This window comes from Trachypithecus francoisi, unplaced genomic scaffold (genome assembly GCF_009764315.1).
Source record: "Trachypithecus francoisi isolate TF-2019V2 unplaced genomic scaffold, Tfra_2.0 Lachesis_group3, whole genome shotgun sequence".
Lineage (NCBI taxonomy): Eukaryota > Metazoa > Chordata > Mammalia > Primates > Cercopithecidae > Trachypithecus > Trachypithecus francoisi.
This window is the reverse complement of record NW_022681468.1, coordinates 158,509,559-158,536,000: the sequence shown is the minus strand read 5'-3', so window position 1 is coordinate 158,536,000 and position 26,442 is coordinate 158,509,559. Positions and strand designations below refer to the sequence as shown.

Here is a 26,442-nt window from a genome sequence, read left to right as displayed (position 1 = left end):
CCACACGCAGCCCAGAGGCCCTCAATGCCTGCTTGGAGATTGAAAACATGAAGGTTTGGCTTAAGTGGGAGTTCTTAATACGTAGCAGCCTCCTCTTTCCTGCCTAATCAAAGAAAATAGTTTAAATTGATTTCAGTTTGCACAGCTAATTTTTGTATCTTAAAAAGTGTTTAAGAACATGACTGTGAATCTGAGCTGCACTATCAGAGGGCTTCTGGTTGCTTTTTTGCTCCTTCCCTCTTCAGCTTGATTCAGTTTCGCCCACATTACTGAGTGCCCACTCAGGACAGCTAATTCACAGGGCTGGGGCGCTCAGCCATGTGAAAGGGAATGGCATGGAATTCCTGGACCTCAAGGAACCCTGGAGTGGCGGCACATAAGTGAAGCAAAGTGGAAGGACACAAAGTGGTGGGGGACATGGGGGAATGGGGAGGCTTTGTCCATGCACAGACACCAAGAAAGATGCTGGGACGAATGTGGCTGGCTTTCCAGAGAGGAAGTGTTTCTTTCTCTCTTTCTTTTTTTCTTTTGAGACAGAGTCTCACTTGTTGCCCCAGCTGTAGTACAATGGCACGATCTCAGCTCACTGCAACCTCTGCCTCAGCCTCTTGAGTAGCTGGGTTTACAGGTGTGCACCACCATGCCCAGCAATTTTTGTACTTTTAGTAGAGATGGGGCTTCACTGTGTTGGTCAGGATGGTTTTGAACTCCTGATCTCGTGATCCGCCTGCCTCAGCCTTCCCAAAGTGCTGGGATTACAGGCGTGAGCCACCGTGCCTGGCCAAAGTGTTTAATTTCAAGCAGCCACAATGGCACAGACTTTTGAGTAAAACCAGCAAAATAGGCCAGTGATGGTACCTAGGGGTTACAAGCTTCCCCGGTAGGAAGGAAATGAGGGAAATCAGATCTACTTAATTGATCAACATGACACAAGGTAACTCACCGCAAATGGTCTTAACTGGTCTGTTTAAGAGTATTTAAATACTCTTATCTCTAAAGGAAGAATGTGTCTTCCTGAATGGGGCCAGGCTAGAGGACGTATCTTAGAATTCTGATTGGAATTTTTTTTTTTTTTTCTGTTTTTGCCATTTTTTCCCCCAAATATGTCTGGTCTAACGGCAGAGCTCTCCCTAGTAAGAACAGGACAGTTGGAAGGGCAGCCAACGGTTTCCTTTCAGTATTTCTAGACCCACTGACAAGACAGTCCCAGCCCCGGCCAAGGGCCCTCACACCTTGTGGTCAAGCATTAACTCCTGCTTAGGATTCATGGTCCCTAGATCACCTTTTTGTTCCCATTCAAGGGTGTGGGATTTGTCCATGGCAGTCCTCTAATTGCACACACTTGGAAATGTCAGAGCTGTGAATTCTGCTAAATCAGTGGCATGTGCTCAAGACTGGGCAAATCCAGCCTGACAAGCATGTGATGAATTATAAAATAAGGCACAACCAAGCACATGCTGCCGCAGAAGTCCACAAAGTTCCACAGGAGGGCAAGGAATGATCAGTGAATCCTTACTCTTCATAGAAACTGCTTCCTCCAGACATCCACGTGGCTTGCTTTCTCACCTCCTCAAATCTTTGCTCAGATCCCTTTTTAAGTGAAGCCTTAAGCCTTCCCTGACAACCCTACTTTAAAACTGTACGCACTCATACCCACTTCCTTCCCGACTTAGTTATCTTCCCAGCATGAATGGCCAACATACTATATAACTTATTTCCACCTGTCTCCATGGGGGCGATTTCTGTCTGGCTGCTCATCACTGTACCCCAGCAGCTATTCATACATCACTCTACTGAGGGATTCATACGTGCTGAGTGTTGGGCGAACAGTGAATAAAACCTTGCATGGTCCTTGCTGTCTGGGAGTTCATGATCCATCTTGGAGGAAGAGCTGAATTTCAACAGGGAGGCAGTGTGTGCAGGGGGAGGGGCAGCAGGAGCAATGGGTGAAGACAGAAGCACAGAGGTGGGTGTCAAGTCAGGGAAAGGGATGGTGAAGAGACGCCTCAGGTCATGAGGGAAGGGATGGAATAGGACTAGATGCTAAAGGGCTGGAGTACCAGGTGGAGAAGTTTATTCTGCAGGTAATTAATGGGGGCGGGGTATGAACAATTTGAGGAAACGGAGTTACCTGACTTGAATTTGTTTTGGAGAACCACTTCAGGGACATGCAAGAGGCTGATATGAAGATGAGATGGAGCAGAGACCCCTCTTAGGGGCCTGCTGGGCACCTGCCCCCAAGCATGAAAATAAAAGGAAATCTTGAGTTCCTTCAAAGGCATTTCCAGGCACCTAGCCAGCACTGGGAAGTAAATGAGCAACTGAAGCAAGAAGGGAAGAATAACTTAAAACAATAGCCAGGGAAGTTAAAGTCACAGAATAAACCCAAGTTCCCTATAGAGAATAAAGGTAACATTTTAACACAAGTCCTTGAGTTGATTTTCAGAAACCAGGACCCTCACCAAATGAAAAGTGCTATCTGCTGGCATGCAGACCTCAGACAGGGGAAACTGAGGACTGAGCTTGGACCATCATTCTTTGTTCTAAAATTCTTCCTGACGGGCCTAGAGGAGGTCATGCCCACAGACCAGAGCTAACATTCTTTTCTGCTGATCACAAATTTGCAGACAAAGCTTCATCTCCTTAACCCACTGTAAACCAGAAAGTCTTCGAATCCACCTATGACCTGTGCCCTTTGCCCCATATCTGGTTCAAGATGGCCTGTCTTTCTAGGTCAAACCAATGTACAGCCTCCATGTATTGATTTATGTCTTTGCCTGTAACTTCTGCCCCCGACTTTATTTTATTATTATTATTATTACTTTTTTTTTTTTTTTTGAGATGGAGTCTCGCTCTGTTGCCAGGCTGGAGTGCAATGGCACAATCTCAGCTCACTGCAACCTCTGCCTCCTGGGTTTAAGCGATTTTCGTGCCTCAGCCTCCTGAGTAGCTGGGATTACAGGCGCCCACCACCACACCCAGCTAATTTTTGTATTTGTAGTAGAGACGGGGTTTCATCAGGTTAGCCGGGCTGGTCTCGAACTCCTGACCTTAGGTGATCTGCCTGCCTAGGCCTCCCAAAGTGCTGGGATTACAGGCATGAGCCACCATGCCCAGACTCTTCCTGCCTGTGAAAACGTTTACCTATATGGCACTGGGGGATTCAGGGCTTCAACACAAGCTGCCCAATTCTCCTGGCTTGCTGCCCTGCAGTAAATGTCTCACTTTCTCTTATTGCAAGCTTGACGTCAGTTTCTGGCTTTGCTGCGCCAGAGGGCCAGACCCAAGTTTGATCTGGTAACACAGGAAGCAGGCGAACAGGCAAGACCACCCTCTTCTGTATGGAGGCAGGTCGGTGTTCGCTTGCCTCAGTTTACCAAGGTTGTGATCAGCCTCTGCTCCTCCTCTCTCGTATTGGTCTCCCTCTGCTGTGCTGTGATTCCCATCATTGTGGTGGTTTTTAACTTTTCATTTTGAAATAAATAAAAATAGAAGACGTTACAAATGAGGACCATGTACCTTCCACTCAGCTTCTGCCACCATGGGGATTTATTTCCCTTTAGACATCTCCCCTCTAAATTCCCCCATTACTGACATCCTCCCAATACAGATCATTCTGAGGACTTACAACAAAAATACTTCATTCTTTGAAATACTGACTTTAGAGAAATCTTCACCCAAATAACTTTGACACCTTAATCCATCATACACAATGGAACCACAGTCCTCTTACCTGTGAAAGCCGAGGGCAGGACCCAGCAGTGGGTGAGGTGAGTGAGCGCTCAGCACTGCCACCCTCTCTCCCACTGGGGTGCAGCCGGGACCCCTGGACAGTGTGCAGGCAGCAGCGACTGGGCTCAGGAAGGTAGGTCACAGTCGGAAGTGCCAGTGCAGAAAGGAGACCGCGGTTGGAAGTGCCACAGAGCTGGAGGTGAGCGAGACACTTCCCCACCTCGTCTCCCCAGCGTGGACTCAATGCACCTCCTCATCCAGAGTGGGCACTAACTCCAGGAAAAGCCCACCAACTCAGGTACAGAAGCAGGAAAGGGGTCTCTACTGTTCTGAGAAAGTCTGGAAATCTCTAATTTATCTTCTTTTTTTTTCTAAAAGTTTTTCTTCTCTGTGCCCCAGACCTCAAGAAATGTTGTGGCCCTAGTGAGAAATGGCAGATAATTAAAGTCATCAGGCCAGGCAAACTTCCTTTCCAACCAGAGGATCTGCGGTCCCCAGAAGGTGGGGAAAACCTTCACGCTTTTTCTCTTTGGCTTCTGGCTGCTTAGCTCTGACGTGTTTCAGTCAAGTGCACCAGAGAGTAGGGGAAATCAAGCCTCAACCACCCAAGCTGGCTGGAGGGCTGAAAAGGCAGAGCCCAGGGACCCAGACACTACTGAGCAGCTTACAGTGAGGAAGGACTTCGGGAGAGCAACCCCTGACAGTTGCTCATGAACTCTTGGGCTTACCCTTGAGCTCTACATGTATGGATCTGACCCTACACAGATGACACAGACTTTGAGTGCTGAAATACGGGATAGACTACCACCGGAGTCCCAGGCTGGCCACTAGGTGGCACTTGTGTGAGATGGATCCACATCTCAAAGACTTTCATAGCAACCACAATCCACACGAGTCTTGCGGGAACTAGGAATTTGTGGTCTGAACCCATTTGGAGTGATTATCTTCTAAAAAAAGTTAATGACATTCACTGTAAGATTTTAACAATAACCAGAATCTCAAAACATAGTATTTAAAATGTCTAGGATACAATTCAGCATACTGAAAGCATACTCAGCATACAGAAAGCCAACAGCTACTCTGAGATGAAACAGATACTGGAATTATTTGACAAAGATTTTCAAGCAGTTGTTAAAAATATTGTACAAGTAAAGAAGGGTACTCTTAAAAAATACAGAAAGTTTTGCAAATAGAAGATATGAAGAAGAACTAAGTGGAAATCTTAGAAATGAAAAAATTCAACTACTAAAATAGAAAACCCACCGGATGGGCTCACTAACAGAAGATGATGGAGGAAGTAGTTAGTAAATTTATAAATAAAATTAATAGAAATGATTGAATCTGAACAACAGACAAAATTTGAAAAACTTGAACAGAACCATAGAGACGTTAGGTAACAACAAAAGGTCTGAGTGTCCTATCATCTGAGTCCCAGAAGCAAAGAAAAAAACGGCAGAACATAGAAACCTGGAAAGAAACAGCTGAAAGTCTGGTTTACCACTGGAAGACAATCAGTTTAATCTAGTATAGCAACAGTTTAAAGCAAAAAACCCATTTGATCTTCATTTTTAAAATTCAGTATCTATTTATTAGAAAACTCTCAGCAAACTTGGAATAGAAAGAAATTTTCTTCACCTGATAAAGACTATCTACTAAAAGCTATAGCCAACATTCTACTTCATGGTGAAATACTGCTTTTTCTCAGAGATTAAGAACAACACAAGGATCTTCTTTTTTAACACCGCTATTTAACTTTTTGAATAGTCCTTGTCGGTGAAACAAGACAAGAAAACCAGAAAGGCCTAGAGACTGGAAAGGAAGAAAGAAAACTGTCTTTACTCAGAGACAATATGATCACCTATGTAGAAAATCCCAAGGAGAACACACACACACACACACACAGCCTTCCTAGAACAAACTGAGTTTAGCTATAGCAAGATTGCAGGATATAAGATCAGCACACAAAAATCAATTATATTTTTGTATATTACCAATGAACAAGTAGAAACTGAAATAAAAAATACCATGTACAATAGCTTACAACCCCACCCCCCGATACACATATAACAAAACATGTACAGGATCTATATGCCAAAAGCCATCAAATGTGGATGAAAGAGCTTCACGGAGGCCCAAGGACATGGAAATTACGGCATTCCTTCATGGACTGAAAGACACAACACAGGATTGAGTTGTAGATTTACTAAAATTGTAGTCAAAATCTCAGCAAAACAGTCTATAGATAGAGTAGATGGAGGCAAGTGGATCCTAAAGTTCACATGGAAAGGCAAAAAAAAAAAAAAAAAAGCTGAAACACTTTTGAAAAAGAAGAATAAATTTAGAAAAATCACACTATCTGATTTTAAGACTCATTACAGAGCTATAGAAATCAATATGGCACAGTGTTGATAAAAGAGCAGACATAATCATTAAAGAGACAGAACCACTGTTCAGAAATATATTTCTTACAAATACCCTCAGCTGGCTTTTTGTGAAATCTGTAAAGGCAATTCAATTTCAATGAAAGAAGGAGGATATTTCCAATAAATGATGTTGAAACAATTGGATATTCGTATGCATAAAACTGAATCTGGACCTAAATCTCACATATTATACAAAAAGCAACTCAAATGGGATATTCGTATGCATAAAACTGAATCTGGACCCTAATCTCACATATTATACAAAAAGCAACTCAAATGGATCGTAGATCTAAATGTAAAACATGAAAGTATAAAACTTTTAAAAGACCAACTATGAGAAAATCTTCATGATCTGGAGTTATGTAAAATTTCTCAGATATGTCACGCAATGCAAGATCTATACCAGAAAAACGTCAGTTGTACTGCATCAGAATTTAAAACTGTGCTCTGTAAAAGGCCCTGTTAAGAGACTGAAAAGTCAAGCACAGACTGGGAGAAGATATTTGCAAATCACATATCTGAACAAAGGATTTATACTCAGAATATGTAAAGAACTCTTAAAACTCAAGTAAACAACTCAATTTAGACACAGGCAAAAAGCTTGAACGGACATTTCATGAAAGAAAATAAAAAGATGGATGATAAATAGTATGAAAATTTTCAATGTCATTAGTTACTAGGAAAATGAAATTTAAAACCATGAAGAAATACCACTACACAGCTATCAAATGGTTAAAATGCAAAAACAAAAAAGGAAGAAATACCAAGTGTTGACAAGGATGTGGGGCAGCTGCAGCTCTCAGACATTGCTGGTGGGAATGCAAAATGGTGCAGCACTCTGGAAAACAGGTTGGCAGTTTCTTACAAGGTTAATATGTATTTAGCCTAGAAAAATTAAAACTAGGCCGCACGGTGGTTCACACCTACAATCCCAGCACTTTGGGAGGCTGAGACAGGCGGATCACGAGGTTAGGAATTCAAGACCAGCCTGGCCAATATGGTGAAACCCCGGCTCTACTAAAAATACAAACATTAGCTGGGCATGGTGGTCCATGGCTGTAATCCCAGCTACTCAGGAGGCTGAGGCAGGAGAATTGCTTGAACTGGGACCTGGGAGGCGGAGGTTGCAATGAGCTGAGACGGCGCCATTGCACTCCAGCCTGGGCTACAGAGCGAGACTGCGTGTCACAAAAAAAAAAAAAAAAAAAAAAAGAAAGAAAAATTAAAACCATATTCACAAAATCCTGTTCTTAAATGTTTCTAGAAGCTCTAGTCATAACTGTCAAAAATGGATAACAACTGAAATGCTTCTGGACAGATGAGTAGATAAATATATTGTGGTGTACCTACAGAATGGAATACTACTCAGCAACAAAAAGGAACCGGCTACTGACACATGACTTGATGAGTCTCAAAATAATCCCACTGCATGAAAAGGAGCCAGTTTCAAAGATTAGGCTCTGTAGGACATTTATCTGACGTTCTTGCAAAGAGACAAAACGAGTGATAGAAAAGAGAGCACAGGTTGCCAATGGTTGGGGTAGGGGAGGGTCTGATTATAAAAGATATCAGGACAGAGAATCTGGAGGCGATGAAGTGCTTCTGTGTCCTGAAAGTGTTAGTAATAACACAAATCCATACATGTGTTAAAGTTCATGGAACTAGACACAAAAAACTTAATTTTTCTGTATCTTAACGTGAAGAACATAAGTAAAAAAATACAGAAAAGAGATGACATCTCTTGCTTCCTATTTAAGACTGTCTAGACATTAATACTGATTTTAGTACTAATTACAATAATGGCCACCACAAGCATGTTCTTATGAAAATACTTTTTTGAGCATCTGTTATATACTGCTTCTTTACCACACATTTTATATCACAACTTCTTTCTTTTTTTTTTTTTTTTTTGAGATGGAGTCTCGCTCTGTCGCCCAGGCTGGAGTGCAGTGGCTGGATCTCAGCTCACTGCAAGCTCCGCCTCCCGGGTTTACGCCATTCTCCTGTCTCAGCCTCCCTAGTAGCTGGAACTACAGGCGCCTGCCACCTCGCCCGGCTAGTTTTTTTTTTTGTATTTTTTAGTAGAGACGGGGTTTCACCGGGTTAGCCAGGATGGTCTCGATCTCCTGATCTTGTGATCCGCCCGTCTCGGCCTCCCAAAGTGCTGGGATTACAGGCTTGAGCCACTGCGCCTGGCCCACAACTTCTAATATTCACAGTCACCTCGTAAGGTGGGTTAAGTTCAACGTAGAAAAAATCTGAGGGTAAGGGAAGTAAAATAATTTGTCCTATATCTCATAGTTGATAAGTGGCTGAATCTAAACTCGAACTCAGATGTCACTGCCGACCTTATTCCAAGCCTGCTTCTCCACTCTGCTGCCCACTTAACAAAAATAATGGAAACTGACAGGGAGACATTATATCATATAAATAGCAGGAAGGGAGAATCATATTATGATTTCCATAGATTGCAAAAACTCTAAGCATATTTTATTCTAAACTTGGAGTTGGTTTGAAATTCTAAGAGGTTGGGGAAAATTTAAAAACCATGTTTTTGCCATTGCCATTTTCTGATAATCCTCCAGTAGGTGGTTCTTAATTTTCAATAGGATGGAATAATTCTCTCCACTTCTGCAAATGTACAGTAACTCTTATTTTCCCTAAGTGACTTAAAGAATCATTGTGAGTTACAATTCTTGACCAAGTATTTACTAAATCCACAAATTGCAGTTTATACATTTGAAGTAAAGAGTAAACATTACAAAGTTCTGTCTTCTCACACAGCTGACTGTCCTGAAAAGTTGTGACTGGTCCTTCCTACCTTCACATACCACTGCCACTATCAAAAAAAAAAAAAAAAAAAGTAAATCCATTTTAGTGACACAGAAACTAAGCTTTCATTTTAGTTCACTGTGGTGATAGCTGAGTAAGTATCTGAAAACATCACACATATGGAGGGTGCACATTTCTCACACAGCCAATGCTACCTATGGGAAAAGCTGGACGACGAAGGCTGTCTTCTTGTTTGTGAATTACTCCCAGTGACTGTACTGGCTAGTAGGTGCTTTTCCACCAAAAACCCTGGCCTAGAGTATTTTCGTCTCAGCTAACACAGAGATATGAAACTAAGGCCTCCCATAAAAGTCTTTTCTTGAATGTTTTGTATTTCTGCTCCATTGAATATATTTTCTTGAATATAATAATCATTGATAAATTTTGACTCAACATCAGTAAGATGTGACACAAAGCAAAGCCCAGTTAGTGCTTCATGGCAACTTGACTGTCAAGAGTTGGGTGATCTATTTCATAAGCCAAATAAAAATAACAAAAATAATTTTATCACCAACACTTTCACTTTTGAGAGTCCAAATACTGTCCAAGTACCACTGTTACTAGATATTGGAAATCTTCTTATTTGGAAGGTAGTTATGCCCAGAATGGTGGCGTGGGGGGACAAGGAGGTGGGCTTACCTTCCAGCAGGTCTCTGGCCAGACCAGGTTCTGCCCCTGTGGACCGAACAAAGTCTGACAGGACTGCGTCCATATCAAGAGTCATAGGATCATGTAGGAGTGCTGCCCAACACTCAGCCGAGGTGGGGTTTGGAAGCACACTAGAAACCATCCATCTGCAGGAAAGAAGAGAAAAGGCATTTACCACGTGACGGAAATGGAGCTGCAAGTGACAACTACATGCAGAGACTTGAGGGAGAGAACAGGAGCCATTTCCACCTGCTGTCATATTTTTCTGAACTGGTTTGGTCCAACTGCCTGATTCTTCATGCAAGACATTATATTATAGAATTTGAACTGAAATGTCATCCCTCTGTACATGCCATGTGAGAGAAGGGGTATTATGAGGCGAATGTTTGTGTTTCCTCCTAAAATTCATATGTTGATATCTCATCTCCAAGGTGATGGAGATAGTGCCATCTATGGAGCAGGAAATGGGCCCTCACTAGACACCAAATCCGCTGGTTCCCCGATCTTAGACTCCCCAGCCTTTAGCATTGTGTGGAATGCGTTTCTATTGTTCATAAGCCTTCCAAGCTATTGTATTTTGACACAGCAGCCTAGATAGACTAAGGCAAGGGGTCATCACTATTTCCAGTGCTCCTGACCTTACATTTTATTAATTCCAATAACTGATGGGGAAAAAAGACTAGATTATTTTAAAATTTCAAATACGTAAGTATACCTAGAAAAATTCAATTGGAGTTGCTATACTTCTAATCCTCTTCCAAACTGTATAGACTTGTTATACTTTCACAATGTGAGGAATGTTACCCACTCTATTCCAATTATGCCTTTACCAGTGTGCCATCCTGCCCCCTCCGCCCTCACCACTTACTTGGCTATTAGGAAAGACTCCAGGTTAATTCACAGTTGACTGAAATACTACACTTGCTGAAGATGGCTACTGAACTATCTGCCATCTCTCTAAGAGCTGCCATCAAATCCAACAACATTCTGAAGAATGTCAGATTTCCCAGGCAGTATGATCCCAGCCAGAGAAAGAGAACGGATGTGCAGCAGCTTGACCCAGGCTGACTGTAGCAGCCGATTGCTGGGGAAAAGCAACTGTCACACTGCAAGTGAGAGAGACTTACACTAGTCAGAGGTGCTGGGGTCCCCAGTGGGTGCTCAGTCTTTGCTGATGGAGTACAAATGCATCCTTGTGTTTGTGTAGATAAAAGGTCCGCAAGTTATGGACCAAGGGCCACCTGTGGTATGCCACCCGTTTTTGTAAATGAAGTTTTATGGGAATACAGCCATACCCACTCATTTGCATATTGCCTGTGGCTGGTTTTGCACCCAGCTGAGTTGAGGAGTTAAAACAGAGACCCTAAGGCCCACAAAACTGAAAAGATTTACTTCCTGGAACTTTACGGAAAAAGTTTGCAGACTCCATTACAGGCAATGGAGAATTTTATGCTAGTAAGAATGGAATTAATTTTACAGATTGTGGGGGTAAGTTTGAATCCCATGCTATTGATGACTGTCCTCTGTTCTTTCTTTCACAGTAACCCACTGGGATGGGTGCTGCTTGGTGGGGTAGGTCCTGTGTCAGTGGCCCATGCTTTAGAGCCAGGCACATAGCCTGATGTGACCCTGGCCCTGCCCTTGTCCAGCTGTGACATGGGCTTCACCTCTCTGAGCACTCCTGTTTTTCTGTAGGAATGCAGGAAATGAGCTCACTTAACGTGCAAGACCCTGAGGACTGAGGGTCTCAGGCAGGGAGGTCGGTACCCTCAGGGACATTCATTGTGACCACCCAATCTTGCACACAGCTCCTATAACTTTTAGTTGATGCAGCTAGAAAATAAGAAAATTATTTGACCTGATGTATATGGTACCAATTAGGAAATCGATTTCTTCCTTCTCTCCATGCACCGGGTCTTCGGCCGGGAGAGTCTCTTCTTTTGTCACTGCCACCTAGGGGACAGATCAGAGAACAAGAGCAGGTGATCTCTTTACCCTCAGACTGAGGCCGAAGCCTTGGCTTTTTGTCACAGGAGGCTGGATCTTGGCCTTGGCCAATTGCCTGAGGCATGTACTCTGTCTTCCTGGGCCCTACAGGTCCCCGCTCGCCAGCTGACCACCATCTCCCATGCCTGGGCCTGGCCGGGGGCTGTCTCAGCTTCCCTTGTTTTAGCAAGCACTTCTATTTCAGTGAGGATCACTTGCACAGCACAGGGCTGTTTTTTTCTTTTTTGAGATGGAGTCTTGCTCTGTTGCAGGGGCTGGAGTGCAGTGGCGCGATCTCGGCTCACTGCAAGCTCCGCCTCCCGGGTTCATGCCATTCTCCGGCCTCAGCCTCCCGAGTAGCTGGGACTATAGGCGCCTGTCACCACACCCGGCTAGTTTTTAGTATCTTTAGTAGAGACGGGGTTTCACCGTGTTAGCCAGGATGGTCTCGATCCCCCGACCTTGTGATCTACCCGCCTCGGCCTCCTAAAGTGCTGGGATTACAGACGTGAGCCACCGCGCCCAGCCTACAGAGCTGTTTCAAACTTTATTAGCACACACCACACCAGTACATTCAATCTCAGTTATGTGGTGAAATATACATAATATGAATTACCATTTTAACCATTTTTCAGATTCAGTGGCATTAAGTACCTTTACACTGTTGAGCAACCATCACCTCCAACCAACTCCAGAACTTTCTCATCTTCCCAAACTGAAACTCTGTACACACAAAATACTAACTCTGCATTCCTCTCTCCCCACAGGCCCCGGCCACCACCATTCTACTTTCTGTCTCTGTGAATCTGACTACTCTGGGTACCTTATGTGAATGGGATCATATAGGATTTGTCCTTTGTGGCTCGTTTATTCTTCTTAGCATACTGTCCTCAAGGTTGCTGCATGCTGTCAGCAAGTGTCAGAATCTTCTTCCTTTTTAAGGTAGACTAATATTCCACTGTATGTATAGATCACATTTTACATATCAGTTGATTCACCTATGGACACTTGGGTTGCCCCACCTTTCGGCAGCAGTGAATGGTATAATCTCAGCCTGTTTATACTTATGCCAGGTTGCTGTACTGTGAACTTCATGAGCTTTTACCAGCATGGCAGTTAAAATTACGTCCATATCTCCTCCTCTGTATCATGTCCTTAATGCAAACATAGATTTAAGTGTGGACTTAAAATGAATGTTTTGTGTGGTAAGAAGCTACCGTGGGCCGGGCGCGGTGGCTCAAGCCTGTAATCCCAGCACTTTGGGAGGCCGAGACGGGCGGATCACGAGGTCAGGAGATCGTAGACCACCCTGGCTAACATGGTGAAACCCCGTCTCTACTAAAAATACAAAAAACTAGCCGGGCGAGGTGGCGGCGCCTGTAGTCCCAGCTACTCGGGAGGCTGAGGCAGGAGAATGGCGTGAACCCGGGAGGCGGAGCTTGCAGTGAGCTGAGATCTGGCCACTGCACTCCAGCCTGGGTGACAGAGCGAGACTCCGTCTCAAAAAAAAAAAAAAAAAGAAGCTACCGTGTTTATCTTGCTTCCAGATTTATTTCTTCTCCTTCTCCTTCTTCTTTTTTTTGAGATGGAGTCTCACTCTGTTGCCCAGGCTGGAGTGCAGTGGCATGATTTCGGCTCACTGCAAGCTCTGCCTCCCAGGTTCATGCCATTCTCCAGTCTCAGCCTCCTGAGTAGCTGGGACTACAGGCATGTACCATCACGCCTGGCTAATTTTTTTTTTTGTATCTTTCGTAGAGACAGGGTTTCACCACGTTAGCCAGAATGGTCTTGATCTCTTGACCTCGTGATCTGCCCACCTTGGCCTCCCAGGGTGCTGGGATTACAGGTGGGAACCACCACGCCTGGCCTTCCAGATGTATTTGTTAAACCTCACACTGCCACCATCACCACATCCTCACATTCATGTCCCATGATGATATGGGAGGGGCTGGGCTGGTGGGGACACTGGCCCCCAGTTACCTGGGCCATCCTCCCAAGCATGCACAGTACCTCTCAACCTACCCTGTGTGGTCTAAAGCACTCACTCAGCCGCTTCGAACAGCCTGAGGCTCTGGGTGGCCGTGCCCTGGCCCTGCATTTCTGCTCTCCTCCATGCATCCTAGCCCTTAGACAGAACGTCTCTGAAGGTCTCATCAGCCACCCTGGGGAAAGTAATGTGTCCCGTCAATGCCTGGTGACTTTGCCTTAGGAGTGGCAGTGCCATGTGGGGAAGAGGGTTGGCCCTGGAATCAGTTCCTGGGGCCAAAATGGTTCCACCACTTTGTGTGACCTTAGGCATGTTATATCACCTCTCCGTGCCTCAGTTTCCTCATCAATACAATTAGAATAATAATAGTATCTCACAGTTATTATGAAATTTTAAGGAATTCATGCACAAAATGTACTGGCCCATAGTACATGCTCAACAAACATTAATTATGAGCCAGTGAATGAACTCTCAACAGGGACCGAGACCACCCTTGCCTTCCCAAGTCTCCACTGAGCAAGAAAACTGCTGCCACCAGCTTGCTGAAGGCAGGAATAAGGGGCCTACCTCTAGTGCCTTGGCTTGGAATCACAGAGGGTTAAACTGGCGGGGGCTCCTGCCTTCAATTCCGTCTTCCTTCCTGTATCCGAGGTGGCAGTGTTCATTTCTCACTTAAGCAACCTTCATGGAGCTGCTAATCTGTTCCGGCCATGACTGCAGGGACTGTGTGGGAACTATGAGCCCCCTGAGCCTCCCCAGGAGCTCCCCAGTAAGCAGAAAGAGACAGACACACACACACAGGTCTCAAAGACCAACTGCTGGATTTGGAAGACACAGGATAAAGACCCAAACTGCCTCAGGATCCATTTTTCATTAACTTCTGTTTTGGCCAGGTATGGTGGCTTACACCTGTAATCCCAGCACTTTGGGAGGCCGAGGCTGGTGGATCACCTGAGGTCTGGAGTTTGAGGGCAGCCTGGCCAACATGGTAAAACCCTGTCTCTACTAATAATACAAAAAAAAAAAAAAAAAAAAAAGCCAGGTGTGGTGGCAGGCGCCTGTAATCTCAGCTACTTGGGAGGCTGAGGTAGGAGAATCGCTTGAACCCGAGAGGCAGAGGTTACAGTGAGCCGAGATCGTGCCACTGTACTCCAGCCTGGACAACAAGAGCGAAATTCCATCTTCAATAAATAAATAAATAAACAAACAAACTTCTGTTTCAATGAAGCTCAAATAAAACATTGCTGTATTATATTTGTCTGTAGATGTCATAACCGGACACTGGAAGGCAATAAAATGGGTAGATGGAGAATGAACACTGGGAGATGGTGGCAGAGGCTTGTGGTCTGAACCCTGGGGACAGGTACAGGAAGACTATGGGTGAATGAATGCCTGGAGGTTACTCTTCACTCCCAGGGCAGCGAACAGGGTAGTGAATGCCTTTAAAATCTCTCTCAACAGAGGGCCAGCTGCCTGAGAGCTGGGATCTACTTCATCCTCCTTTCTATCCTCCTGGTCACAGTGCCTGGCACACACCAGGGCCAAAACTAAGGTGAGGCGAGGCGGCACCTGCCACTGCTGCAGAATCTAAGGGGATGCAAAAACACCCAGGAATCAACATAAACAACATTTTAGTGCTATATTTGTAAAAATAAAAAGTAGTGCAAAAATATCCTTGATGAACAAAATATCAGCCTTTTAAATGAAGGCAAGGTCAGCATGACTATTCCTCCTTTGCCCCTGGCTCCACAGGGTTGCCGGGCCCTGGCATGAGCTCAGAGCTGCTGCCTGGGAGGCAGGTGGTTCGGAGGCAGCCGAGTCAACACCCATCACAGCCAGAGAGATTGACTTCAGAGAGGGCCAGCGAGGGCCACGGGCAGGGGCATGCAAATGAGTGGGGAGCAGGAGCTTGCTTTCATCAGGTCTGTTTGATGATACAGCACACTGAACACAGGGATAAGGGAACAGAGGGGTGGATGAACAGATCTGGGGTCGGGCGCAGGCTTGGGAGCTGATGGCCTGGCTGGGTGCAAAGCCCCTGCAACCCTGGAAAGGCCACTTCACTTATTGAAGCCTTGGTTGTCACATCTGAGCAATGAGGGGGAGAACAACTCTGCCTCTTTAGAATTGCAGTAAGGATACAGTGAGATGAGATGATACTGAAAGAACACGCACTATTACTATTATTACCATTGACATAGATTAAAACAACAGGCAAATGTACTGTTCTGGTACTGAGAATCCGCCCTTGACTCCCCATACATTTATACATCCCTGTTAAGCGGGTGAATGGTTAAACATGAAAAAGGTCAGGCATGCATTCATCCTGTCTGGCCTGTTGAGGAAGCCCACCCTGGTGAGGAGATCAGATGCCTGGGCTTCCCTGGTGAAATGAATTGGCCGTCTCAACTCAGATGTCAACACTCTAGGAGCCTGCATGTGTGGCTCATCCTTTGCCAGATGCCATTGTGACCTTGGGCAAGTGTGGTGCACTAGGGGACAAAGGCTTCAGTGGATGCCACATTAGGGAAACACATCTTCCAGAGCATTTTCATGGTTCAGATGAAAGGTAAGAAAGCCCAGTGTCTTTCAGTGTGGGGGCTTGAGTTCTGGGAAGTCTGGCTCTGCCAAACATTCCAATGCATAGAGCACATCATCATTTCCAAAGCTTGGCCACGTATATTACTTACATAACCTCCACAATGCAAGCTAGAGATAAAGATGAGTCTAAGAGCAATTTGGACTGTGATGAAGCAATTTCTCCAGGAAATTCAACGTAAAAAGCCCTGGGTGAGGAGACGGGAGGTGCTTCTTACTGAGGAATAAGAAGAGAGGTTTGGCCAGACAGCGACAGATCGGGCTGTGTGAAAATCAAACAGAAGAGGCTCTGGGAAAGTCTGTGGGGCACACTGAAGTTCTTCGCATTGTTGCAGGATCATTTCACTCTTTAGTTTTCCCCTTGGTGAAGCTGATACTCTCAAATGCATTGTCTAGAGGGAACCAAGGAAGGTCCCAGCAGCAACAGTGGGCAGTGCTGGGGCCCACCACTTGCACCTGGGGCTCGGAGAAGGCACACGTGTGGGCACTGAGCCCATTTCACTTGTCCAGTGGGTGCCCAGGGCTGGACACCCAATGGGCTCAATGGGAGGGAGACATGCCTTCTGTTCAGGGGCCATGACTGGGCCTTGTGCCGGCTCTCAGAGCATCTGGTGCCTTTAAAATAAAATATGTGCATAGATGCATGACTGGAAGCAAAACATTTCCTTAGTTGACACTCACTCAATTGTACTTTTTCATAATTTTCTCCTAGCATGGAAAGATGGAAGTAAAGTCTCTACTAAAATGTATACCTTTGGGATTAACAGTAAGTGTAGGATCTACTGGAGTTTTGTCCTCCATGCATTGAAATGATATACTCATCAATGACATATCAAATTCTTCAATGGTTCTTAATACGAGTTAAACAGTAGTTTAAATGACAGGAGAAAGTGGGGCACTGGAAATTGTGAATGGCACCTCAACATCCCAGTCTGTCTACTCTTGAGCTTAGATGTTTAGGCTAACAAGGAGAACACAGAATTAAGTAATGGTATATATTTTAAAAATATTTTTCCAATAAATATTTACATATGCATAAAAGTAGACAGAAAAGTGTATGAAAGCCAATGCACCCATCCCTCAGGCATGACAATGATCAACTCTTAGCCAACCACGCTCCTTCTCTATCTCCAACCCTTCCCCTGCTCACATCATTTTGAAGCAAATTTCAGATAACACATTATTTCATCCACAACTACTTCCATCTCTCTCTCTCTAAAAGACCCTTTACAACATAACCACAGTACCATAATCCCACCTAAAAATTAACAATAATTCTTCATTTAAGAATGAAAAATATCCATTGTGCAAATTTCCAGTGTGCAAATTTCCAACGATGTCAAACGTTATAAGTTCACATATTTAGTTTTTCAGTTTGTTGTTCATCTTACTTGAATCAGAATTCAAGTAAGATCTCTTACTGTAATTGGTTGATACGTCTTTTTTAATCTACAGATTTTGCCTCCGTCTTTTTTCCTCTGTTTGTTGAAAAATCTGATGTATATATTTTTCTCTAGAGTTTGCTATCATCTGGCTTTTACTGATTGCTCCTCTGGTGCCATGTCACGTGCTCCTCTGTCCTCTCTATTTCATGTAAATCAGCACTGGGATATAAGACTCAATCAGATTCAGGTTCAATTTGGAGCACATTTTGGTGCTGTCTTCTTCCATCAGTAGGCACTGAGTACCTGTCTCTGCCTGTGATGGTAGCAGCCACTGATGATCATTGCCTAGACCCAGCAATTCAAGAGGGGTTGCATACATTGGCAGTACAATTCTTTCATTCATTCTTTATTAGCTGGAATTCTTAAAGGGAAACTTCTACTAATCTACTATTTGGTCACCCAGTGGTAGACATCTAATAGAAAAGGCAAGATGAATGCTTTATTTATGACCTTTTAATTCATCATTTTACTTGGACAAGTTGGTTCACTAGCTTCCTTCAATGGGATCAATTTGTTACTTCTTTTTTTAAAATATTTTGCATTCCTCGATTTAAACATATTTTATGCATTTTGATCTGTCCAATATAGAGCAGTTGTTGTCTTTACTGATGCTTAAGTTCTGAATCAAGTTCCCTTGACACTAGCATAGCTGACAGAGTCTTTTCTATGTATCTTCGGTGACAAAATGTTTCAGGTCCCTTTTCTACATTTACTGTTCCGGATCTAGAATTCAACATTTCTCCAAAGAACTATGAGTCTTCTTTATTGAGAATGGTTTTTCAAGACCACAATCTGGGTGCTTGGTGTACCCATAACTAGTGGTTTAGTCATCGTTTACAGGACTTCTTGGAGAGCTAAGAAATATGTTTGTTTTAATAAAGACTAAATTTTGAGTTCATTCTAATATTTCCAATTCAAATAGAAGACTTCAGAGTTTTTACTTAACCTAATCTCTTTGACAGATGAACCTCCTTCCCTCGCCAAATCCTAGTTCTTAATAAAATCAGGAATGACAGCATATTACACAGTTACTCTTTCCATTTCTCCTGCTTGAATCAAAGCTATTGATTTCTCTGTGCTAAATTTATATCTTGCTATTTTACTAAATTCTTACAATTTATAGCAATTTTCTATAATTTTTTTTTAGTATTCCAGATACACAATCATATCAAATGCAAATATAGTTTGTGTTAACTTTTCTTTTTTTTGAGATGGAGTATCTCTCTATCTTCCAATCCTGTCTGATTTCCTTGATTAATGCATTCAATATAATATTACATATTATGACAAGTTATGGGCATCTTTGCTTTGCTCCTAACTTTAGTGGGAACAACTTTGGTGTTTCCACATTGAAAAAGATGCTGAGTGTTGGGTCTTGGGCTAAACACACACACACACACACACACACACACCACACACACACAAGTTTTTAAAAATTTAAAGTTCCAGGATACATGTGCAGGATGTGCAGGTTTGTTACATAGGTAAAGGTGTGCCATGGTGGTTTGTTGCACCTATCAACCCATCACCTAGGTATTAAGCCCTGCATGCATTATTTATCCTGATGCTCACCATCCCCCCATCCCCCCAACAGGCCCCAGTGTGTGTTGTTCCCCTCCCTGTGTCCACGTGTTCTCATTGTTCAGCTCTCACTTATAAGTGAGAACATGTGGTGTTTGGTTTTCTGTTCCTGTGTTAGTTTGCTGAGGATAATGGCTTTCAGTTCCAACTATGTCCCTGCAAAGGACATGATCTCATTCCTTTTTATGGCTGCATAGTATTCCATGGTGTATATGCACATTTTCTTTAAACTTAAAAAAAAAATTTTCCATAAGTTATTGGGGTACAGGTGGTGTTTGGTTACATGAGTAAGTTCTTCAGTGGCAATCTGTGAGATTTTGGTGCACCCATCACCTGAGCAGTATACACAGAACCCTGTTTGTAGTCTTTTATCCTTTGCCCCCCTCCCATCCTTCCCCCCAAATCCCCAAAGTCCATTGTATCATTCTTACGCCTTTGCATCCTCATAGCTTAGCTCCCAATATCAGTGAGAACATATGATGTTTGGTTTTCCATTCCTGAGTTACTTCACTTAGAAAAATAGTCTCCAATATCATCCAGGTCACTGCAAATGATGTTAATTCATTTCTTTTTATGGCTGACCAGTATTCCATTGTATAAATATACTACAGTTTCTTTATCCACTCATTGATTGATGGCATTTGGGTTGGTTCCATGATTCTGCAATTGTGAATTGTGCTGCTACAAACACACATGTGCAAGTATCTTTTTCGTATAAAGATTTCTTTTCCTCTGGGTAGATTATCAAGTAGTGGGATTGCTGGATCAAATGGTAGTTCTATTTTTAGTTCTTTAAGGAATCCCCACAATGTTTTTCATAGTAGCTGCACTAGTTTACATTCCCACCAGCACTGTAGAAGTGTTCCCTGTTGACCACATCCATGCCAACATCTACTGTTTGTTGATTTTTTTTATTATGGCCATTCTTGCAGAAGTAAGCTGGTATCACATTGTGATTTTGATTTGCATTTCCCTGATCATTAGAGATGTTGAGCATTTTTTCCCATGTTTGTTGGCCATTTGTACATCTTCTTTTGAGAACTGTCTATTCATATCCTTAGCCCACTTTTTGATGGGATTTTTTTTTTCTTACTGATTTGTTTTGAGTTTGTTGCAGATTCTGGATATTAGTCCTTTGTCAATGTATAGATTGTGAAGATTTTCTCCCTCTCCGTGGGTTGTCTGTTTACTCTGCTGGCTGTTCCTTTTGCCATGCAAAAACTCTTTAGTTTAATTAAGTCCCAGGTATTTATCTTTGTTTTTATTGCATTTGCTTTTGGGTCCTTGCTCACGAAATCCTTGCCTAAGCCAATGTCTACAAGTGGTTTTCCAATGTTATCTTCCAGAACTTTTATAGTTTCAGGTCTTAGATATAAGTCATTAATCCCTCTTGAGTTGATTTTTGTATAAGATGAGAGAGCAGGATCCCATTTCATTCTCCTACATGTGGCTAGCCAATTATCCCAGCATCGTTTGTTCAAAAGGGTGTCTTTTCCCCACTTTATGCTTTTGCTTGCTTTGTTGAAGATCAGCTGGCTGTTAAGTATTTGGGTGTATTTCTGGGTTGTCTATTGTTTTCCATTACTCTATGTGCCCATTTTTATACCAGTACCAAGCTGTTTTGGTGACTATGGCCTTATAGTATAGTTTGAAATCAGGTAGCATGATGCTCTAGATGTGTTCTTTTTGCTTAGTCTTGCTTTGGCTATGCAGGCTCTTTTTTGGTTCCATATAAATTTTATAATTGTTGTTTCTATTTCTGTGAAGAATGATGGTAGTATTTTGATGGTGGTTGTATTGAATATGTAGATTGCTTTTGGCAGTATGATCATTTTCACAATATTGATTTTACACATCCATGAGCACGGGATGTGTTTCCACTTGTTTGTGTCATCTATGATTTCTTTCACCAGTATTCTGTAGTTTTCCTTGTAGAGGTCTTTCGTCTCCTTGGTTAGGTATATTCCCAAGTGTTTTATTTTATTTTTGCAGCTGTTACAAAAAAGGTTGTGTTATTGATTTGATTCTCTGCTTCATCTTTCCTGGTGTATAGAAGAGTTACCAATTTGTGTACATTAATCGTGTATCCAGAAACTTCGCTGAATTCTTCCATCAGTTCTAGGAGCTTTCTGGAGGAGTCTTTAGGGTTTTCAAGGTAAACAATCAGTCACACTGTCAGCAAACAGTGACAGTTTGACTTCCTCTTCACCAATTTGGATGCCCTTTATTTCTCTTTTCTTATTGCTCTGGCTAGGACTTCCAGTACTATGTTGAAGAGGAGTGGTGAGAGTGGGCATCCTTGTCTTGTTCCAGTTCTCAGAGGGAATGCTTTCAACTTTTCCCATTCAGTATTACGTTGGCTGTGGGTTTGTCACAGATGGCTTTCATTACATTGAGGTATGTCCCTTGTATGCCGATTTTGCTGAGAGTTTTAGTCATAAAGTGATGCTGGATTTTGTTGTATGCTTTTTATGCATCTATTGAGATGATCACGTTATTTTTGTTCTAAATTCTGTTTATGTGGTATGCTCCATTTATTGACTTGCATATGTTAAATCATCCCTTCATCCCTGGTACAAAACCCACTTGATCATGGTGGATTATATTTTTGATATGTTGCTGGATTCTGTTAGCCAGTATTTTGTTAAGGATTTTAGCATCTATGTTCAGCAAGGATATCAGTCCGTAGTTTTCTTTTTTGGTTATGTCCTTTCCCGGTTTTGGTATTAGGGTGAGGCTGGCTTCATAGAATGAATTAGAGAGGCTTTCCTCTTTCTCTGTCTTGTGGAATAGTGTCGAATTCTGCTGTGAATCCATCTGGTCCTGGACTTCTTTTGCTGGTAATTTTTAAATTAAGATTTCAATCACACTGCTTGTTATTAGTCTGTTCAGGGTATCTAATTCTTCCTGATTTAAGCTAGGAGGATTGTATTTTTCCAGGAATTTATCCATGTCTTCTAGGTTTTCTAGTTTATGTGTGTAAAGGTGTTCACAGTAGCCTTGAATAATCCTTTGCATTTCTGTGGTGTCACATTGTTTGTATTTCTGTCGTGTAATATCTCCTGTTTGTTTCTTAATGAGGTTATTTAGATTTTCTCTCTTCTTTTCTTGGTTAATCTTGCTAGTGGTCTATCAATTTTATTTATCTTTTCAAAGAACCAGCTTTTGTTTCATTTATCTTTTCTATTTTTATTTTTGTTGTTTCAATTTCACTTAGTTCCGCTCTGATCTTGGTTGTTTCCTTTCTTCTGCTGGGTTTGGGTTTGGTTTGTTCTTGTTTCTCTAGTTCCTTGAGGTGTGACTTTAGAATGTCAGTTTGTGCCCTTTCACTCTTTTTGATAGGTGTTTAGGGCTATGAACTTTCCTATTAGTATCCCCTTTGCTGTGTCCCAGAGGTTAGATTGGTTGTGCCACTATTGTCATTGAGTTTGAATGATTTTTAAATTTCCATCGTGATTCCATTTTTGACCCAATGATCATTCAGGAGCAGGTTATTTAATTTCCATGTATTTGCATGGTTTTGAAGGTTCCTTTTGGAATTGATTTCCAGTTTGATTCCACTGTGGTCTGAGAGAGGGCCTGATATACTTTAATTTTCTTAAATTTATTGAGACTTGTTTTGTGGCCTATCATATGGACTATCTTGGAGAAACTTCCATGTGCTGTTGTATAGAATGTGTATTCCGTGGTTGTTGGATGAAATGTTCTGTATATATCTGTTAAGTCCATTTGTTCCAAGGTACAATTTAAATCCATTGTTTCTCTGACTTTCTGTCTTGATGAGCTGTCTAGTGCTGTCAGTGAAATACTGAAGTCCCTCACTATTATTGCATTGCCATCTATCTCATTTCTTATGTCTGTTAGTAATTGTTATATAAATTTGGGAGCTCCAGTGTTAGGTGCATATATGTTTAGGATTGTGATATTTTCCTGTTGGATAAGGCCTTTTACCATTATATAACGGTCCCTCTGTGTCTCTTTTAACTGCTGTTGCTTTAAAGTTTGTTTTGTCTAAGAATAGCTACTGCTGCTTGCTTTTGGTGTCCATTTGCATGAAATGCCTTTTTCAACACCTTTCCTTTAAGTTTATGTGAGTCCTTATGTGTTAGGTAAGTCTCCTGAAGACAGCAGATAGTTCACTGGTGAGTTCTTATTTATTTTGCAGTTCTGCATATTTTAAGTGGAGCACTTAGGCCATTTACATTCAATGTTATTATTGAGATGTGAGGTACCATTGCATTCATTGTTCTATTTGTTGCCTGTGTACCTTGGTTTTTTTGTTTTTGCTTTTTAACTTGTATTTTTGTTTTATACATCCTGTGTGATTTATGCTTTACAGAGGTTTTGTTTTGATATGTTTCTAGGATTTGTTTCAAGATTTAGAGCTCCTTTTAGCAGTTCTTCTAGTGGTGGCTTGATAGTGGCAAATTGTCTCTGCATTTTCTGAAAAACTGTGTCTTTCTATCATTTATGACGCCTAGTTTTGCTGCATACAAAATTCTTAGCTGAAAACGGTTTCGTTTGAGGATACTGAAGATAGGGCCTCAATCCCTTCTAGCTTGTAGGGTTTCTGCTGAGAAATCTGCTGTTAGTCTGACAGGTTTTCTTTATAGGTTACCTGGTGCTTCTGTCTCACAGCTCTTGAGATTCTTTCCTTCGTCTGAACTTTAGATAATCTGATGACAATGTGCCTAGGTGATGATCTTTTTGAGATGAATTTCTCAGGTGTTCTTTGTGCTTCCTGTATTTGAATGTTTAGGTCTCTGGCAAGGCCAGGGAAGTTTTCCTCGATTATTCCCCACAAACATGTTTTTCCAAGCTTTTAGAAATCTCTTATTCCTCAGGAACACCGATTATTCTTAAGTTTGGTTGTTTAGCATAGTCCAAGCCTTCTTGGAGGCTTTGTTCATATTTTCTTATTCTTTTTTCTTTGTCTTTGTTAGATTGGGTTAATTCAAAGACCTTGTCTTCGAGCTCTCAATTTCTTTCTTCTACTTGTTCAATTCTACTGCTGAGACTTTCCAGAGCATTTTGCATTTCTATAAGCGTGTCCAATGTTCCCTGAAGTTCTGATGGTTTTTTCTTTATGCTGTCTATTTCCTTGAATATTTCTCCCTTCACTTCTTGTATCGTGTTTTGGATTTCCTTGCATTGGGCTTTGCCTTTCTCTGGTGCCTCCCTGATTAGCTTAATAACTAACCTCCTGAATTATTTTTTAGGTAAATCAGGGATTTCTTCTTAGTTTGGATCCATTGATGGTGAACTAGTGTGATTTTCTGGGGAGTACTAAAGAGCCTTGTTTTGTCATATTACCAGGGTTGGTTTTTTGGTTTCTTCTCATTTGGGTAGGCTCTGCCAGAGGGAAGATCTAGGGCTGAAGGCTGGTGTTCAGATTCTTTTGTCTCACGGTGTGTTCCCTTGATGTAGCACTCTCCTGCTTTTCCTATGGTTGTGGTTTCCTGTGAGCTGAACTGCAGTGATTGTGGTCTCTTTTCTGGGTCTAGCCATCCAGCAAGTCTACCCGGCTCCAGACTGGTACTGGCTATTATCTGCACAGGACAATGCACAGGATGTAAACCATCTATGGGTCTCTCAGCTGTGGATACTAGCACCCGTTCTCCTGGAGCTGGTGGTGGGGTCAAATGGACTCTGCAAGGGTTCTTAGCTTTGGTGGTTTAATATTCTATTTTTTGTGCTGGTTGGCCACCTGCCAGGAGGTGGCACTTTCCAGGGAGCATCAGCTGTGGTAGTATGGACAAGAACCAGTGGTGGGTGGGGCCCTAGAACTCCCAAGATTATATGCTATTTGTCTTCAGCTACCAGGGTAGATAGGGAAGGCCCATCAGGTGGGGGTAGGGTTGGGTGTGTCTTAGTTCAGACTGTCCTTGGGTGCGTCATGCTGCGGCTGCAGTGGGGGATGAGGGTGAGGTTCCCAGGTCAGTGGAGTTGTGAACCTATGAGGATTATGACTGCCTCTGCTGAGTCATGCAGGCTGTCAGGGAAGTGAGGGAAAGCCTGCAGTCACAGGCCTCACCCAACCCCCATGCAATCCGAAGGGCTGGTCTCACTCCAACTGTGCCTCCCCTAACAGTCCCAAGTCTGTTTCCAGGCAGTGGGCAAGCAGAGCTGAGCACCTACCCCAGGTTACCTGCTTCCCAGCTGGAAAAGAAAAGGGCTTGGTTCTACTTCCCGCCTGTGGAGATTTTGCACCCTCCCCTGAGTTCTGGCAAAGGGGCTTCTCACCCGGTTCAAATTGTTACAAAGTTCAGCTGGAGACTCCCTTTTCCCTGTGGTGTTTTCCCCCCGTCCTCTGGCTTCCCTCCGGAAGGATCCCTGTGGTGCCAGGCAGGATGGCCTGCTTGGGGACCCAGGGAGCTCCCAGGGCCTTCCCCACTGCTTCCTCCACCCCTGTATTTCTCTCAGTTCTCTAAACCGACTCAGCTCCAGTTAAGGTTGGATACTTCTCCTGCAAACAGACCTTCAGTGTCTCCATTGGGGGTGTGTGTTTGGGAGGGCAGGATCTCCCTTTTCCACTTCCATAGGTGGGGCACTCACAGTATTTGGGGTGTCTCCTGGGTCCTGCAGGAGTAGTCTGCTTCCTTCAGAGGGTCTGTGGGTCCTCTCAGGATTGCTGGCTTGTTCTTGCAGTGGATCTGGAGCTAGAAATACGATGCAAGCTTCGGAATGCTGCTATGTCCATCTGAGTCAGAGCTGCAATCTAGTCCTGCTTCCCGTCTGCCACGAAGATCCCATATTTTCTTTATCCAGTCTATCACTGATGGGCATGTGGGTTGATTCCATGTCTTTGCTATTGTGAATACTGCTGAAATGAACACACACATGCATGTACCTTTATAACAGAATGATTTATATTCCTTTGGGTGTATATAGTAATGGGATTGCTGGGTCAAATGGTATTTCTGGTTCTAGGTCTTTCAGGAACCGCCACACTGTTTTCCACAACGGCTGATCTAATTTACATTCCTACCAACAGTGTAAATGCATTCCTATTTCTCCACAGCCTCGCCAGCATCTGTTGTTTCTTGACTTTTTAATAATTGTCATTCTGACTAGCATGAGATGGTATCTCATTGTGGTTTTGCTTTGCATTTCTGTAATGATCAGCGATGCTGAGCTCTATTTCATATGTTTTTGGCCACCTAAATGTCTTCCTTTGAGAAGTGTCTGTTCACGTCCTTTGCCCACTTTT

The 26,442-nt window shown here is 42.9% G+C and overlaps 1 protein-coding gene across 1 annotated transcript in view; it reads right to left on the bottom strand.

Moving 5' to 3' along the window:
* The window catches only part of OTUD7A (OTU deubiquitinase 7A), a 386,019-nt gene that overhangs the window by 162,483 nt on the left and 197,094 nt on the right, over positions 1 to 26,442 (bottom strand). The window contains exons 3-4 of the mRNA XM_033190705.1: positions 11,494 to 11,588; positions 9,627 to 9,781 (exon numbers count right to left, since the gene is read on the bottom strand). Of these exons, the coding sequence (XP_033046596.1) occupies positions 9,627 to 9,777 (151 nt within the window). The 5' untranslated portion in view covers positions 9,778 to 9,781; positions 11,494 to 11,588. The remainder of the gene's footprint in view (positions 1 to 9,626; positions 9,782 to 11,493; positions 11,589 to 26,442) is intronic.